Source organism: Dipodomys spectabilis, unplaced genomic scaffold (genome assembly GCF_019054845.1).
Source record: "Dipodomys spectabilis isolate Male_0828 unplaced genomic scaffold, ASM1905484v1 ptg000096l, whole genome shotgun sequence".
Taxonomy (NCBI): domain Eukaryota; kingdom Metazoa; phylum Chordata; class Mammalia; order Rodentia; family Heteromyidae; genus Dipodomys; species Dipodomys spectabilis.
Window position 1 is genome coordinate 30609640 of NW_024870773.1, and position 13502 is coordinate 30623141.

At 37.6% G+C, this 13502-nt stretch overlaps 1 protein-coding gene across 7 annotated transcripts in view; it reads left to right on the top strand.

Annotated features, from left to right (window-relative positions):
* The window catches only part of Pard3 (par-3 family cell polarity regulator), a 636430-nt gene that overhangs the window by 459256 nt on the left and 163672 nt on the right, over positions 1 to 13502 (top strand). For all 7 annotated transcript variants that reach the window (XM_042685969.1, XM_042685972.1, XM_042685970.1 and 4 more), the window contains one exon: positions 8096 to 8206. In XM_042685969.1, coding sequence (XP_042541903.1) covers positions 8096 to 8206 — 111 coding nt within the window. The remainder of the gene's footprint in view (positions 1 to 8095; positions 8207 to 13502) is intronic.

The window sequence follows — 13502 nt, forward strand, 5'->3', positions numbered from 1 at the left end:
AGACTATAGAAACAACAATCAGGAAAAGTTAAAAAAAAAGAATGGAAGAGAACTCTCTGTAAACATTTATGGCTTTGGGGGTGGGTAGTACTGGGGCTTGAATTCTGGGCATGGGTGCTGTCTCTGAGCTTTTTCATTAAAGGCTAGTGCTCTACCACTTGAGCCACAGCTCCACTTCCAGCTTTTTGTGGCTAATTGTAGATAAGATTCTCATGAACTCTTGGGCTGGCTTCAAACCATGATCCTCAGTTCTCAGTCTCCTGATTACCACTGTCTGGCCTATGGCCATTAAAAAAAAATAAAATCAGGGAGTTAGGTCTTCAAGCAAAAGTAGCTTTATAATTGCACTAATTGAATAGAGTAATAAATTAAGGGGATTTAATAGCTAAGAGTTGGGAAAAGAATAGTATTAGAGTTTATTATACATTGCCAGAAAACCATGCAGATATCCAGGTACAACAAACAAAGAAAAGGTTTATTGCCAGTAAAGGGGCCAGCAAGACCCCTTCTCACAAGAGAGAAGTGCTGGACTATTGTGTCTGGTGACCTTTCATAACCTATGAAATTAGGAGGTGGAGACCCTAGTGTGGACATGCAGGCCTGTGGCTTCATCATGCTGGGCTAGGATTTATGGCTGCTGCCTAAGTAGTAGATAAGGGGTCTTGCAGCTGCCCAGATCTGAAGGTCACTCTAAGGGGATCTTGCTACCTTATATGGTGGTAGCTGCCCCGGAGGAGTGCCATCTCAAGGTGAAAGGGGGGAGGAGGGATTGGAGGCTGATTATTTACTGCCTTTATTAAATGAGTCTAGTGTTGCCTATGAAAGGAGCATGCTAAGCTATGGGAAGGGGGAGGAGCATGCTAAGCTATGGGAAGGGAGCTCATTGGGCTAACAAATAGTAGGAAAGGGTTTTTTGTAGAAAGTTAGTCAAAGACAGTTTAGGGGAACTTTGAGACCTGAAGTTCTGGGAAAAGAAATAGAATTCCTAGAGAATGAGGAAGGGGTAGCATGAGTCACATAGTGCAAAGATGAGGACAAAATCCAGGCAAGAGTTACACAACTCCATTGACTATCCTAGTATTGAAGCTGGGAAGTGGAGGATGTGTAGCTTATGGTAGTCCATGTTTAATTTATATTTGACTCTGTGTGTGTGTGTGTGTGTGTGTGTGTGTGTGTGTGTGTATGCATGTGTGTGCGTGCATGTGTGCCAGTCCTGGGGCTATCCTTGAGCCTTTTTGCACTTAAGGCTAGTGCTCTACCACTTCTGGCTTTTTGGTAGTTAATTGGAGATAGTCTCATTGACTTTACTACCTGGGCTGACTTTGAACCACGATCTTCAGATCTCAGCCTCCTGAATTATATTTGACTCATTTGAAGTTCTCTTTTGCACTGAAGCAGTGTCAATAAACTTACACATTTCTTAGGGTAAATATTCAGACAAGTATTGTGGCAAAGTCTTCAGACATTAAGACCTTCATAATTAGCTCTGAGAAATAGATTTCAGTGACATTTCAATAGGGTTTCTTGACGAAAGTTTTATTTTAAAAAATTATTCTTCAAAACCTTCAAGATAATTGGCTGTGGATGTCCTTTTCATCTACTTTAAAATACGGCATCTGAATTTAAGACTTCCTTCTTACTGTATTGTTTTCAAATGTTAGTAGAAAAACAAAACCTTTTATTACCAAACCAATCATATTTTAATTTTATCTATAGCAAGATGCTGTGTGTTATCATTCAGTAATATATTCTTCTAAAGACTTCTAATTTTAGTAGCAGCTTAAATGGCAGAACATTTCAGCAGTATTTACTTTCCAGATAGTTATACCACTTTACTAAAAACCAAAATGATGATTTAATAGCCCTGCAAACTTTACAGTAGTTAATTTTTAAAGTGACTTCTTTCTTCAGAAAAAAAATAGACTTTGTGGTGTCTTGTTGGCTTCTGTTGCTTGCTTTTTTGCTTCTTCATTCATTAACAAGTGCATGTATTGCTCATCATTCTTGACTATGATATGGATGGCACACAGCAGTGCTGTCATCTAAAAAGAATCATAGTAAAACCCATTTAGTAGATTACTTTAGCTGAAACATCCCTGAATCCTTTATGAAGAAAGCTATATGTGTAAGTAATTTTACTGTCAATTGGAGTTGGAATGAGCTGGGGCTCATCACTATCTTGTATAAAAGAGCATCAGTGGGTGTGGCCAGATTTTCTATTGAACTTACACCATGAAGCAAGACCTTGAGAAGTTTTTTCTATCAAGTTTTTTTAATCTCTGTATTTTCCTTCAAATCTTATATATTTTTTAAAAGCACTTTCCTATGTTAATATGAGTATAGAGAGATTACTAACAATTTCTTCCCAAAGCAGCAAGAGTAGGTGGCTACCATGCTGATCAGCTGGGTACCCGTTCTCTTAAGATGGTAGAGTTTTCTTGGAATGTTGGTGCAGGTTAATCAGTTAACAAACCCTTGATTCTGTGCTGAAAATGTGTTTACATTCTGGACCTACAAGTAGCTCAATATTTCTTTAGCTAGTTCTTGAAATGAAGACATTTATTTATCGATAGCTTAAAAAACAAAATTTTTAAATAGGGATACAGGCTGACCCATTGCAACAATGAGATGTACAAGACCCAATGTTGTTGCCCCATTTGTTAGGAAATGGAAAGACTTGGAAAAAATTATATTAAGTGAAGTAAGCCAGGCCCAAAGAAATATAGGTCCCATGGTTTCCCTTATTTGCAAAAACTAGTATATGTCTGAGACAAACAGAAACTGTCAGACAAGTTGTTAGCCAAAATGAGCCCCAAGATAAGGATTCAAATGTTTTTTTTTTTTCTCTTGTGATTGTTTCCAACAATAAGATGATTTCTTTGTTGCTTTGTATGTACCTCCCCCAGGGTATAAGCCCTGCTTTCACTGTATTAGATATTGATATAATTTGTGGAGGGGAAGGGAAAAAACTGTTTAAATAGGGATACAGGTGGACCCATTACAACAATGAGATGTACAAGACGTTATGTTGAAAACAAACTTTACAACTTTGGCGGGGTAGGGGGGTGAGGGGTTGGGGGTGGGGGTAGTAGGGGGGTGGGGGTGGGGGTGGGGGTGGAGATGGGAAGGGATGGTACAGGGAACAAAATAGGAGGCAACAATACTTGATAAGAAATGTACTCACTATCTTGCCCATGTGATTGTAACCCCTCTGTATGGTATTTCCACAATTAAAAAAAAAAGACCTTATGTCGAAAAATGAACTTTACAATTTAGGCAGGGATGTAGTTGTGGAGATGGGAGGGAAGGGCTGGTAGGGGAAAAACAAAGGAGGAGGCAACAATGTATGATAAGAAATGTACTCATTACCTTGCTCATGTGATTGTAACCCCTCTGTACAGTATTTTCACAATAAAAAACTTAAAAAAGATATTAATATCAAACTAGTTGACATTTTCCAAGTTGTTAAGCATCTTAAATCAAATGATTGTTTTCATAAGTTGAGGAGTGAAAAGTTAGTTGTAAAACTAAGTTTGAGAGTCTATGTAAATATGCAATTTTTTCAATGAGTTCCTTCTCTCTCTCCAGGAAGAATGAAGCAACTATAAAGTAAGAAGCACACCACAATTTATAGGCAATTAGAATGCATGCAGTTATAGATACTTTTACTTTTTTACTGTCTAGATTGTTGGTACTTTTTTATTTACAGTCTTTATTTCATTTTATTAAAGAAAACTGGAGCTGAGGGATCCATTTTTGTTCCAATTATAAAGTAATATGCTGTGATTTTACAGTATGCTTTAGAATTTAAAAACCTTAAATATAGAGATCACATAAATTATTAACTAAAACAAGTATTAAGGGAAATACTTTTATGTTAATTTATAAACATTTTATTTACTGCTGTCATCACTTTTTCATACTTTAATCTTAATTCTATTAGACTTCAGGAAAGAGTGTTTGATAATGGCTCGACAATAAATTTATAAATAATATGGTAGTTATTCTGGTGACAAACACAATGAGAAAAAGATGAACCAGGGTTCTGCTTGTTTTCCTTCATAATTTTGTATATGTCACATAAAAAGATGAGAGTTGAAAAGGATGAATTTATGTATGTGAGAGTTGGCATAGGGAAGTGACCTCAACATTAGTGTTGGGCTGCAATGTCTAAGACACACAGAACAAGTCACCATGAGCAAATGGAATGCTGTCACAGAACATTTGCCTAACATGTGACATCCCAGGATTGATCACTAAGCCATGCAAAACCCAATAACAATATAAGTAAAACATGTAAACATCAAGGAATCTCAGATTTCTCATCAATATTACTAACACAAAGAGCAAGATATCCATTATTTTCTTATGTGAGTAGGACTGTCATTGCAGAATGTTTCTCAGCTATGATCAGGACTGAATATATATGAATTGGAATGCAAACTTAGCATGAGAGCAATATATCTTTTTTTTTGGGGGGGGGGGGGTCCGGTCATGGGGCCTGAACTCTGGGCCTGGGCGCTGTCCCTCAGCTCTTCAGCTCAAGGCTAGTGCTCTACCACTTGAGCCACAGTGCCACTTCTGGCTTTTTTCTTTTTGCTTATGTGGTGCTGAGGAATCGAACCCAGGGCCTCAGGCATGCAAGGCAAGCACTCTACCACTGAGCCACATCCCCAGCCCCACAATGTATCTTTTGAAGTACATGTAGGAGCTAAAAACCTAAGTGGTTAGGCTCTGGTTAATGACACTTGTAATCCTGGCTACTCAGCAAGCTGCTAAGATCTGAAGATGGTAGTTTAAAGCTAGCCCAGGCAGAAATGTCTGTGAGATTCTTATCTCCAATTAATCATCAAACAGCTAAAATTGGCTCAAGTGGTAGAGTGACAATCCTAAGTGAAAAAATCAATTGAGAGCTGAAGGCCCTGAGTTCAAGCCCTAGTACTGACATCAGTGGGGGAGGAGGGGAGGAAGGAAGAAAAGGAGAGGGGGAGAGGGAGAGAAAAGGAGAGAGAGAACTTTAGAAATATCTAATTATAAGTAAATATGATGTACAAAAATTCAAATAATTCAAAATTATGCCTCTCTAAAAGTTAGAACTTATTTATTTTATTAGTTAATTTTTTTGGCAGTACTAGGATTTGAACTCAAGATCTGTGCTCGCTAGGTAGATATTTTTACCAGTTGAACCTTGGCCCCAGTGTAGAAGTTAGAATTTAATATCCTTTATACTTCCAGGTGCTACAGTGTGGTAGAATTTTCAGGGTGAAAACTGAGTCCTGTGATTTCACTTGGTGTCTATACCGATGCTACTCAAATTACTCTGTCCAATTCTGTGCAGTTCCCTGACCTTTGCTGTGATATCCCAAGTGTTCTTCCCTGTGACTAGGACCACAACTCCTTTCTTCCAGTCACTTGGCTTTTCTGTGCAGGCATCAATACCCCTCATATCCAAGACCTTCCTATTAGTACATGCTAATTTGTCCTGCTGTATCAAAGGATTTCCAGAGCCATCCACTTCTGTCCATCTCCCCTACTAATGAACTAAGCTGCCTGCTTTCAGCTGTGTTAAATGCAGTATATTCCTCAGCCAGAAACATTAAAATGCCCTTCCCTCCCCAGCCAACTCATTTATCTGGGCTCCTTCAGTGGCTTTTTGTTTTGATAAAATCCAGGGTCTTATGCAGTCTACAAGGTCCTGCACAGTCTGACCCTGGACACCTCTCTTCTTCATTTCCTCTCTTTGTCACTTTAGCTTTCTTTAGCTGTATCGTTCCTCAAAGAGAACCTAGTCTCCGTGTACCCCAGGGCCTTTGTGCTTGCTCTTTCCTCTGAAGTGGCGGCCTCCTTCCGTATTCAGCTCTGCGCTTTTGTGACCAGGAATCCGTCTTTGACAACTCTCTGCAAAGTACAACAGTTCACTGCTGTGCCCCTCTTTTGTCCCAGGTGGCATGTGGGTTCCCTCATCTCTGGCGTGCTCACTTGTTTTCTAAGTGTAAGCTAGCATGGAAACTCCATGGCCTGGCTTGCTGTTTTGTTTTGTGTTTATAGCCTACATGTCTTAAATAAGAAAGTCCTGAATTTGTGTCTAGTGAGTGAACACTATGTTTTAAATGTTGGTTCTACTGGAATAGTTACTTCCTCTGTTCTTTCATTTAGTCATTCATTCTATCAAGTCCATCATTACACTTAACCTTGAGGTATTGATATATTGATGAAAGTAACACAAAGTCTTTCATTTTTAATACTTTGTATTTGTTATCTTTAAAAGCTCAATGCAAGCCAGGCGCTAGTGGCTCATGCCCTGTAATCCTAGCTACTCAGGAGACTAAGATCTGAGGATTGTGGTTCAAAGCCAGCCTAGGCAGGAAAGTCTGTTAGACTCCTATCTCCAATTACCTCCCCCCGCACCCGCACACACACACACAGAGCCAGAAATGGAACTGAGGCTCAAGTGTTAATGTTAATCTTGAGCAAAAAATGCCCAGGGATAATGTCCAGGCCCTAAGGTTATATCCCAAGACCAACACCAATAAAACTATAATAATATAATAATGCCCAATACATACTTTATCTGACTATGTACAGTAATAATCTAGATTTGAGTTTCTAGGTATTTTTTTCTTTTTTGGATTTTCCCGTGTGTGTGTGTGTGTGTGTGTGTGTGTGTGTGTGTGTGTGTGTGTGTGTGTGTGTGTGTGTGTGTGTGTGTGTGTGTGTGTGTGTGTGTGTGCAATGATCTGGTTTTCAAATCCAGTTAAGTATCAAGAAGAGATTTTTCTCTACAGAATTAATTTACAACCAATTTTGATTGCTTCCAATACCATAACACATAATTTTGAAAGGAACTGGTGGTGGTATTTTAACTTTTTTCTGTCTTAACATTTCAAAAATGCTTTTCTTTCTTATTTATAAACCTCTTTGCAAATAGTGCTACATCCATTACCATAAGAAGTCTCATAGACACTTCATGTATAGACATACTTAAAATCAGACTTCTATTGATTTTTAAAAAAAGGACTTGTGCCACAGACCACTCCATTAATTGAAATATTCCTTTTCTCTTTTATGTCAGCTTGAGACATACCTCTTTCTTCTTTTCTTTTCTGATAGGAAATTTCACTGTAACCCAGATTCCTGGTTCCCCTCAGGTGGAGATACTCAGTATACTTTATCAGCATTTAGTTGTTAACTATCATAGTTGTCTCCTTTGAAATACCTAGTGAATGGAAAATCACTGTGTGTGAATATGACTGAACGATATATAGACCATGCATCCCACGTCACAGACTTTATAGAGAAAAACAGGAGCAATGAAAAGAATTGATATCTAGTGTGTGGTTTCTGGGATATTATGATGCCAGAATAATGTTAGTGTTGGTTGTTGTTTTTAAGAGCCTCAAGTCAGCGATCATCTATAGAAATTTATAGGCCATTGTTCAAAGAAACATATGTTTGTTCTTTGTATTTATTTTTAATCAGATGTGGATTTCCAAGCCAAAGATGCCACACTCAGCCATCACTTTTCATCTGATGTAGAAGAGCACTTGATGAGAATGCATGAAAGCCCTCAATTAAATAAGCCCTAAAGTATTATAGCAGTGTAAATTATCCTTTGTGCTTTAAACCTTGCAAACATGGCCTTGTTTGTCAGTTTTTTAACCAGGGTGAATCATTCCAATAAACCTGGACATTTAAATACAGCATAGGTACTTATAAAATAGATGATTGTAAATTATCATTCTTCCCTGCTTAAAGAAACTCGCTTCAGTGCATTCAACACGTCACCCTAGAGTTATTATTTCTGTCATAAGGATAAACTAAAAGTGTTGGTTGGTTTGTTTGGTTCTGCCAATAAAAACTAGATATTGAAGCTATTTTCCAAAAAAAAAGGACCCTCTGGAGTGCTCGAATTAAAAATGTCTAAAATATTCTGATTGAGAATTATTGCTGTGCTGACTGCAGGATGTCATCAATGATGAGAGCAGGAGACATTGTTTGCATATTCGGAAGAAGCTAATGTTTCACTTGGCTTTTTGACCAAAAGAAGATTTACTTTGTACATATTACCAGCTAGAATTTTTTTTGTCATCAACAGGTTTGGCAAACATCGAAAAGATGACAAGATGGAGAAAACTGGTAGACTAAAAATTCAAGACTCCTTTACTTCAGAAGAGGAGAGGATGCAGATGAAGCAGGAGCAGGAGAGGTAGACCCAGCTACTTGATTAAGCCTCCCTCCATGGAGGATCTTTCCTTCCTTTCTACTTTCTTTTTATACAATGTAAATATTTTTCATTCACTTGCATTTTCTGTGTCAGTCCAAATACTCATGGTTGTGAGGTGAACATAGTAAAAATATTTTATATTTATTGGAGCATAAGAAGTAGATTTTAATGTTTTTAGTTAAGATCTTTTAAATAGGTGATAAGAAAGTACATTAGCTGAATATATATATATATATATATATATATATATATATATATATTTCTGTGCCAGTTCTAGGCTTGAATTCAGAGTCTGGGCATAGTCCTTGAACTTTTGTGCTGTAAGCTAGTACTCTACCACTTGAGCCATGGCTCAACTTCCAGCTTTTTTGGTAGTCAAGAGTTAATTGAAGACAGGCTTTCCTGTCTGAACTGGCTTCAAACTGTGATCCTCAGATCTCAGCCTCCTGAGTAGCTAGGATTGTAAGAGTGAGCAGTCAGCACCCAGCTAAATTTGTGATTATTTTAAGAATTACAAAAATTAAAATCCTGTCATTAATCTATTATATATAATATATAATACATAATATTATATACTATATAGTATATACTATATGCTAAGATTACATATTATATAATTACATATATATGATTTATGTGTAATATACAATATATTTGTACTATATAATACCTAATTATTAAAACATATAGTATGTCTTAGTAATTTGTAACACTGTTTATCTGGTAATAAAAGTGTTTGAATTTTTCTATATCATCTTGAATGTTTTGGTTAGCAATCAGACTTCTAAGCCCTTTGTTTTTCAGTATTATGCTTTTTTCTTTATGATGTGGCATCTGCTTTCCTTCCATGTCACTGTCTGCACGTTTTGTGACATTTTCAATTTACTTTTTCTAGAATGAAGTGTGTCTTCTAGAAGGATTGTTATCATGTTGAAATATTCCATATTGAGAACCCAAAAACCAATGAAATGAATTAATAGAGTTATTTAAGCAGCCCCGATAAGGCGTTTTCGTAAGTGGTGAGAGTTTTTCTCACTAGATTTCCAGAGGACTTTGTGTCCTGACTTCTGTGGATGCTAGGGAGACTGTCCGTGGATGCTGGGGAGACTGACTGTGTCCTGGTGTTTCATATTCAAGGGCACAGTGCCCATTTCACTTTGAGTAATCCATGTACCTTGATCAGGGTGAAAAAACAAACAAACAAACAAACAAAAAAATCTTGTCTAGACCTAGTCAGTAACCCACACCTTGGCTGTCAAGTTCAGTCTTTTATAGTAAATTTAGAGATGGGATACTTTAAAGAAAACAGTTTGGATTTTTTTCACTTTTTAGGTGATTTTGTTTTTTGTTGTTATTGGTGGTGGTCCTGGGGCTGACCCTGAGCTCTTTTGCTCAAGGCAAGTGCTCTATCACTTTGAGCCACAGTTCCATTTCTGGTTTTCTGATGGTTAATTGGAGATAAGAGTCTCATGGACTTTTCTGCTCAGGCTGGCTTTGAACCACGATCTTCAGATCGCAGCCTCCTGAGTAGCTAGGGTTGCAGGCATGAGCCACCAGAGCTCAGTCTTCACTTACTTTTCTCAGCCTTCACTTATTTTTCTAAATACTTTTGAGAGCTTTAGCTTTTGTTTGCCTCTTAAGTAGCATGTGATTCTCTGTAGTTTTTCATGGTACAAAAATGTATACATGGGAATAGTATACAATTTTAGTTTATGATGCCAGCTTGGGTTTATTCCTCTGGTTCCTCCCCAGTTCTCATTTTTATTTCTTGATCTATTTATTTGAAACCCAAGCCTCATGCTAGACAAGTGCTGTCTCACAGAGCTGGAACTACATTTCCACATCCAGTTGACTGATTGCCTACCCTGGGTCTTGAACTGAGAGCCTGTGCTCTGTCTCTGAGCTCTTTTTGCTCAAGGTTAGTGCTCTACCACTTGACCCACAGCTCTACTTCCACCTTTTTGGTAGTTAATTGGAAACAAGAGTCTCATGGACTTTCCTGCCCAGGCTGGCTGAGGATCGTGGTTCAGTCCTCAGATGAGTCTCCTAAGTGTCTAGGATTATAGGTGTGAGCCACTGATGCCCAGCTTTGGTTTTTATTTTTTAAAAAGTATTATACCTTGTTGGGAAGACTCAGTCTGATCATCCCTCACCAATTACGAGATCCTCAAACACATTAATTAGCTTGATATTTGTAGGTGAAGGTATATAGTGATTCTTAATGTCTACAATATAGATTTTAAATACTCAAAACAATAAACTTCTGAGTTTCTTTTCTGTGGATTCTTTGTTTCCCATTTATTAGCATATACCAGTTAAAAAAATAACAGTTAGATTCTGACATTTTCATATGTACACACAATGTTATTTGATAGCATATGCCCCCTCTATTTTCCTCTCTTCTCTTTGCTCCTCTCGTCCCATTCCTTTTCCCTAGCAGTTTCCATTTCATTTTCATGCTAAAGGAGTTTCTGGTCCCTAAAAATAAGCATACCAAATAAATGCATGAACTCAGATTTATCCACAGGCAAACCTGTCATTTAGTTACAGAGCATTTAGAACAACAGAAACATTCTACTTCCATCTCTTGAAATCTGCCAAAGGCCATTAATTCCATTAATCCTGAAACATTTTTCATATTGTACATATTCCTGCTTTGCAGGTTAAGGTGACTTCTGGGTTTCAATGCAGAATTCTATCAACATTTTCCAGAATACTTTTATAATGCATATTCAAATATTTCCAGCCATACAATGGTTTCACGTGTATTATGAATTTGCCTGAGGCACAGTTCACTCCTGATTTTGGCTTTTAATCTCCTTCTCTGTACCTCTAATGATGAAATACTTCTGAGAACTAGGTTGGTCATTATGAATTTACAGTGTGCACGAGGCCTAGAATAAAAGTCTTTTAGGGTCAAAGAACAGTGACTGGTCCATTAAAAAATCAATTAGGCTCATAGTTTAAGAAAATTACTGTACTTTGTATTTTAATACCAATTCTTTTAAGTATGTTTTATTTAAACTCTTAGATTATACAATAGAGCAGATGGATACATGAAACTCACTGAGGTTCATGGATGGTTAGTGCTTGTGGTTTTGATCTAAGGCTTTTCTATGTTTGGCCTTTGGCATTAGCACTGTTCCTTCTGAAGACAGAAACTATAACTTCCTTGGGAAAAATTTAGTTGGAAGAGTAGATAAAAGTAAATACTCACTTTTGTATTTTCAACGTGGCCTTTCCCTCTTTGCTGACTCGTAGTGAAACGTTTCCTCTATACCATTATTTTCCACTCAAGTATTAGAGTTTCAAAAATTATTCTGGTTGATTCTACATAAAAATAGAAAACTTGACATTCCTTAGTTATGAGTTATGACATGTCTCCAGACCATAATATTTTCTTGCCCACACACATCTGCACAGCCTGAATATTACTCAAGAGATAAATATTGAAAAGTTGAAAGGGCCATGACTCTAATTTAAAATGTTTTTCCTACAATGTTAAGATTTATTCTGATGGTGAAAGTAAATGAGATGCTCCCTAGCCTGGGACTGAGATTAACGTTGGCTTCATTCTTTCTAACATCTTCCTTTTTTGTTTTTGTTTTTTTACTAGCTTCTAACCCTGGGAGCTTGGGACTTGATTTGATGTGGTCCAAATAAAAGCAATAGATGAGGAAGAGCTTCATCGATCTGTCTCTGTCTCTGTCTCTATCTCTGTGTCTCTGTCTCTGTCTCTGTCTGTCTCTCTCTGTCTCTGTCTCTCTCTCTCTCTTTTAGTTCTACCTATGCAAGCTTAGCCTGTGTGGTTCAGGTCTCTTCCTAAGGGAAGGAAGTCTGGGATGATGACAAGGGTAAAGTTAACTGTTCTTGAAATGTATATTTTAACTTCTGGTTCTGATCCTGAAGTTAGGTACCCTGGTTGTTTCTGTTGGAGATCAGCTGGGCCCCTAAGGAAGAGTGTGAAGGTAGCACTCACTGCCTATTTTGGCTCTTCTTTTTGGCAAGCCTATCTCAAGACAGCATCTCTGTTTGGCTCATTTCCACCAAATAAACAATTTGGGCTCCAAAATGGAAACAGAATGTGTTTGATAAGATGATTTTGATATGTCAAGTCCACCAAGCTTCTATTGTGAAGCAGTAACCAACCTGTTTGACTGAGCATCAGAAGTAGTGTGTGATCTCTTGTATTTTCACTTCAGTAATATTTCCATTAATGTTTAAATAATAGTTTAAAGCCAGGTGCCAGTGGTTCACACCTGTAATCCTAGCTACTCAGGAGGCTGAGATCTGAAGATCATGGTTCAAAACCAGCCCAGGCAGGAAAGTCTATGGGACTCTTATCTATCTCCAGTTAACCAACAGAAAACCAGAAGTGCTGCTGTGACTCAAGTGGTAGACCACTTACCTTGAGCTGAAGAGCTGAGAGACAGCACCCAGGCCCAGAATTCAAGTCCCACAACCAACAAAAAAAAGGGGGTTCCCACTGTTGCATGCAGCAACAGAAAAGGGTTCTGTGTATAAGTGTGTTTGAAAACTGTTTGAACCAATTTATGCCTATTTTACTCTCCTGTTTCTCAATGTCTCAATTAACTTAACATCCATTGTGAATCACCAAGATAAGAGTATAGAATTATCATTCTCCCAGCTTATTGACAATAAGTTTTCTATACCTTTTATTTTTTTTTAATGGATATTAAGTCTAAGGGATGAAAGAGTCATTGGAAAATCCTGGATGTGAAGTCAAGGTTCCCGATTTCTGGCTGAAGTGAATCCAGATCTCTCTCATCTAGCTGGCTGGGGAAAGCAGCAATGATCATATCATAGAGCTGCAAGCAGGATTAAAGCCAGTGTTGCGAGTTGCCTCACTTCCTGGCTTCTTGTTAGTATAATCAAGTCTCATTATTGCTGTCTTTCTCAGCTGTCTCATTCTCGTATATTTCCCCCCTATTTAAAATATGCATTTTGAGCTCTGGTTCTAAGTTGTTGAAATTTAGAAACTATAGAAAAATTTGGGGCAACATAAAATTAAAATAGTAAATCCCTATGCTAAAGTATATCTTAGTGGTAGAGTGCTTATCTAACATGCACAAGACTAGGGTGTCCATTCAGCATATACACATGAAGCAAGAACAACAAACCCAGGCCTACTATTAACATACAGCCCATGTCATCCTTTCTCACACATTTGTTACTTCAGTATTCCCATACATATGCATTCTATGCATTCTTAAATCATCATCGTGAATATTTCCTGTTTCAAGGCCTACTCTATGTG